General features: G+C 28.7%; 1 protein-coding gene across 4 annotated transcripts in view; it reads right to left on the bottom strand.

Annotated features, from left to right (window-relative positions):
* Positions 1-4,944, bottom strand: part of LOC106689166 (peroxisome proliferator-activated receptor gamma coactivator 1-alpha) — a 23,512-nt gene extending 18,568 nt beyond the window's left edge. For 2 of the 4 annotated variants that reach the window (XM_067051238.1, XM_067051239.1), the window contains exons 1-11: positions 4,701-4,944; positions 4,528-4,600; positions 3,559-3,638; positions 3,368-3,471; positions 3,186-3,279; positions 2,939-3,108; positions 2,068-2,372; positions 1,650-1,870; positions 656-790; positions 403-537; positions 162-281 (exon numbers count right to left, since the gene is read on the bottom strand). In XM_067051238.1, the coding sequence (XP_066907339.1) occupies positions 162-281; positions 403-537; positions 656-790; positions 1,650-1,870; positions 2,068-2,372; positions 2,939-3,108; positions 3,186-3,279; positions 3,368-3,471; positions 3,559-3,638; positions 4,528-4,570 (1,407 nt within the window). In that variant the 5' untranslated portion in view covers positions 4,571-4,600; positions 4,701-4,944. The remainder of the gene's footprint in view (positions 1-161; positions 282-402; positions 538-655; positions 791-1,649; positions 1,871-2,067; positions 2,373-2,938; positions 3,109-3,185; positions 3,280-3,367; positions 3,472-3,558; positions 3,639-4,527; positions 4,601-4,700) is intronic. The other 2 variants (XM_067051240.1, XM_067051241.1) reach the window with 2 other exon arrangements.
* Positions 4,945-5,340: the final 396 nt, after the last annotated feature.

The raw sequence follows: 5,340 nt of genomic DNA, 5'->3' as shown, positions 1-5,340 counted from the left end.
TATATGTATTTTTTAAAAAGGTTGACAGCTTATCATGTTAAATTATTCACAATACAAATTAACAAAATTCAACATTGCATTTCTTTTATTTTCCTTTTGAACCCCTACTCACAGTAACACATACTGATATATTATCAAATAAGAAAACTAATTTAACTTACTACTTTTGAAGGTTTAACATGGCTGACTCCTTTGTCCTTCAGATGATCGCTACCATGCATCGGAAGTCGTTCAGCTGGGACAAGTTCAACTTTACTTTTCTTTTTACGTTGAGATGATTCCTAAAATATATGTAAAATAATTTCAAATTTGAATAGATTATTTAGACCATCAGGGTAATTTGGATATTGTGAAGCTAAATTCAAGTATACTCATACATACACATAATATAACAGAACTCACCTTTATCCTTTCAATTACTTCCTTTGGTAATGAATCTCTGATGGACTTGTTACTCTGCGATGATTTTATAACTGGAGGAGAAATTTCAGCAGGAATAAGCTCAACTTTACTTTTCTTTTTACGTTGAGATGATTCCTAAAATATATGCAATAGGATTTTAAATTTGAGTTAATTACACAGGCTATAAGGGTAATTTGGATATTTTTAAGATAGGTACAAATATATTCATACATACACATAACAAAGAACTCACCTTTATCCTTTCAATTACTTCCTTCGGCAATGAATCTCTAATGGACTTGCTACTCTGCGAGGGTTTTATAACTGGTGGAGAAATTTCAGTCGGAATAAGCTCAACTTTACTTTTCTTAGTACGATGAGATGATTCCTAAAATATATGCAATAGTATTTTAAATTTGAACAAATCTCCCAGACCATAAGGGTAATCTGATTATCATAAAGATATATAAAAATACATTCATACATATGTACAGGATGTTGAGGGTTAAGTTTTTTAACTGAAAATATGAATTAAGGATCTCAAAACATAAAGAAAAAAAACCCTGGGAAGGTTTGTCTGTAATAGCTTTGTTTCAGAGATATTCAAGCCTTAAGATTTTAACTGTCATAAGTTAAGTAGGTTATAATAAATGGATTAATATTTATTTCAACAAATTTATTAATGAATTTTTAACAATAACATTCATTTAGAATGTTATTCAAAGTGATTACTTTGAGCATCAAGATAGGTTCAACATCTTTCTTCTGAAGTAGCAGTGGCCGACGGGACTGGAAATAATATTGTCATGCTCTTCTAATCTGAAACCAATGGGATTTTTTTGCCTGACTGACATTAAACAAAAAGTCTATGCAAAACTGATTAATGACCTAAATTGTTCAAAAGAAAGATAACTCAAACTTGCCAAATAATAACACAAATATACTGCCCTGGTTCAGCCATGCAGCTTTGGAATAAAGATGCTAAAAGTAATAACTTTGAATAACATTTAATATGAATGTTAATGCTTACATTTTAATAATAAAGTAGTTGGAGCATATATTAATTTAATAATTATAATCTAAATAATTCATAACAATGAATTATATATCCTAAACAAAGTATTAACGGGCATATCTTTACGGAGATTTTTTTTCTTGTTTTTATATCCTCAATTGATTTTTTCAGTTAGGAGGGTTAAGTCATATTAATATCTATGTATTAATATGTATAATATCTAACAACTTACCTTTATCCTGTCAATTTTCTTCGGCATAGAATCACTAATAGACTTGTTACTAGGTGATGATTTTGCAACAGGTGGTGAAGACATGGGGGGCATTTGTGGCTCAGGTTCGATTACTTTGAACTCTGGGCAATCAGAAAATTCTGATTTCACTAGTATACTGTTGACAGCATTGGATGATTCAAATTGTTCTAATAGAGTAGTGACATCCCCTGCTTCTAAGACTGAAAAAAAAAAGATAACAGAATCTATCATGACACTTCAAAACTATTAATTCTGAACTTACAAGAAAATAAAGCATATCTTCAGTGGTTTCATTTTATTTTCAAGAAGAAGGCATACTTAGGTTTACTAAACTAAAATTCTACTTTAATATATAAATTCTCAATTTATATATTATGTAAATACATTTTCAACTCACTAGGAAAAGGTTCGGCACCAAAATTTTCAATATCAATTGTTTCTTCTTTAATATTTACATATTCTTGTCTTGCAATATTTTCAAAATCAATTATTTCTTCTTTTATATTTACATATTCCTGTTTTACATCAGGAAGGGAATTCACAATTGCATTAACCAAAATCTCATCTCGGTTCAGCAATTCTTGTTCATTAAATAATGTTATTTCCTCATTTTTTATTTGTACTTGAGGTTTTACTTCTTTTAATAATAATTTATCTTTTTTACGCAAGTTAGCATTATCACAGTTTTCTTCATCATCTTTTCTAAAAAAAAAAAATAGATGAAATGAATGTTTAATTTGTTTTTTTAAATCTGTGATTTAAATAATAGAGAAATGGACAAAAACATAATATAATAAATTATTACTACTCACTTAGCCCAATAATAATAACTGGCCCAAATAAAATGAAAAAAACTTAAAACAATTGAACAAAAAAAAAAAAAAAAAATGTTGAATTAGTATTACAAAAATATTGCTAAATTTGAAAATTAATACTTAGTTGGACTAATATATAAAATAGGCCGGGTGGGCCCCAGAAGACTCCTGAACCCATATGGTTGAATTAGGGCTACAGTAACAGAATAAATGATTATCTGCCACAGCCAGATTCGAATAGGGGTCTTGCGAGTTAGTATCACAGAACTTAACCGCTAAGCCACCCCACCCCTCAATTAATATAATAAATTTTTTTTAGATACAAGCAAAAGGATTGAAGGTAATTTGAAAAGTTACTTTAATCTTTTCAAAAAGTAAACCATAGTTCTTCATATTTAATCATAAAATGTGCCATATGATTAGTTATAAGCAGAATGAAACAATTATACTTACTTTTTCGTTAGTTTCAAAACCAATCCCTTTCTTTTAGCTACTTCATATTTTTGTACTTTTTTCTTTTGAGGAACTTTAGCAACTGGGAGTGCAATGGCAGACCCAAATATATCAGGCATGTCTTCAGACACATCATACAAAAGGGAATCCTTAATTCCATCATCATGGGCCTGCAGGATAATATTAAAAAATAATTAGACATTTCTAGGAATTCGTTATTAAAAATAAATAATGAAAATTGAATTACTTGTAAGCTGGAAATATGTTGCTGCCAATCTTGTAATGTTTTTTGAAAATCTTCTTTAGATTCTATTGCCACTGATTCCAATCCCAGCTCAGCCCTTCACAAGTTATCAAATGAATAAATCAAATTTAGAGACTCTTAATTCAAACAATATAAAAAAACAAAAATATTAGTTATAAACTAACTCAGTATCAGGAAGAATCCATGGAGATGATTCAACCGTATCGTGGCTGCTGAGTACTTCGACAAAACTGCTAAAATAAGAGCTTCCATGGACTAAATCGTTACTCTAAAACAAATCAAGGAAGTTGTGGTTAATTTTGGATTAAAAAATAATCTGACTAACTAGCAGCAATTAATAATAAATTAAAAATACCTCTTCTCCAAAAACAAAATGTTCTTCGTCGTGAAAATTTAGCAATCCAGTTTCCATATCCAAAGCACAGTTAAATTCCCCTGAACAAAATATTAAAACTGAATTACATGATTTTTTTTTCTATGATCTAATATAGTAATGAAAATCAAAACAAATTGTAAAATGATTGACCTAATCATTAGGTTTTTCGTATGTAAAATAAGAAATCACAGGTTTTAGTAAAATGTGAGTATTGAGATTTTGTGTTATACATACAAATTAATTCTAACTTATTGCCACCTTATTTATTTCAAGATCCTCCTATTTAATAAACTAAACCTCGTTCAAGTTAATTAATCATAACTTCTACTACAATTATTAAATAAAATATTCTTTGCTCCAGAAAAAATTATTAGCTGCTATAGCTAATCTACAGCCAGTAAATGCTTTGAAATAAAACTCATTTATAATAATGTACAGGAACCATAAATATTTTAACAGTCAAAAGAATGAAGGAAATTCAAGTATATATTATCAACAACCTTATAACATACATTTAAATTTGGAAAAAAAAAAATATCAACTTAAAATTTAGAAGCTAAATCAAAAGAAACATTTAAATATGCAACTTAAACTTGAATATTAAATGTTATACCCTCGAGTAGATCTGAAAATCAATCTTCAATTGAATCAATCAAAACAAATAATTTGTAGACACAAGGAAAATAATTTAATAATAAATTAATTATAAATCACAAATAAACATTTGTTAAAAGGAAAAAGAATTATAAATAAAAATAAATATCACTTGAGAATGTAAACAGAGCACTACCAGATTGTTAGCTAACAGAAAGGAACCATCAATATAAACAGTAAGTTAACAATATAAACAAGAACATTAGAAAAAATAATTACGAAATACATTCAGCATTCAATACCCACATGAACTTCACAAGGAAAAAAAAAATCGGGTCAAAAACGATAACTAACCTTTGCCCTTGTGATACAATAAGGCCCTTTCCCAAGCAGACATTAACCAATCACTTTAACAATTATATTTCTTCTATAAAAATTCACTAAATTATAACTTATGCCAATAACCATTAAACCAAAAGGTGATGTTATTTATAGAATGTGCCAAAATAAAATGAGCGTAGACCTACAAGTAAAAACGTGGTCTCCTCCGAGGTCGGCTAGGTTTACATAGGTACTTGACTTGACTTACAACGGTCTTGATAGTTATCCCTTAATCCTGGATACTCCCAGCTCCCTTCTGGTAACAGTCACGAAGCACCACACATGTATCACAAATAACACAAGTCACAAAAACTAAAATTCACAACACTACGACTACAGTTAACGCGGACTGTAGCACAACTTAACCTGGTCACGTGAAATTTTTTCCGGTTCTAGTTCTCAGATTGGACACAGCGCTATCTTTAGGCCTTTTCAAGTATTAAAATTTATTGTCGCGAAATTTGAAATATTTAAATTTTAACCTCGTAATTCCACTGTAAACTTCGTAATAATTACAGAGATTTTATTAGGAATAAAAATAGAGACTGTCAAAATTAATATACCAAGCAAGATTTTTAATGAGAAAAATAAATTTCATTCTATTCAAAATTTCCCGCCAAAATATGAAGCAATGAATGAAATTCAAATTCAACAGACGAAAATACTATATAAACATATAACTAAACAAATATGTATTGTATTATATAAATAGTATCATATCTAAACAGATCTAGATATATATATATTTACATATTGTCGATAATTTTGCAAAGATGAGATTTTCGA

Source organism: Halyomorpha halys, unplaced genomic scaffold, assembly GCF_000696795.3.
Source record: "Halyomorpha halys isolate HHAL.00 unplaced genomic scaffold, Hhal_1.1 Scaffold45.1, whole genome shotgun sequence".
Taxonomy (NCBI): Eukaryota; Metazoa; Arthropoda; class Insecta; order Hemiptera; family Pentatomidae; genus Halyomorpha; species Halyomorpha halys.
This window is presented reverse-complemented; position numbering and strand designations above follow the sequence as displayed.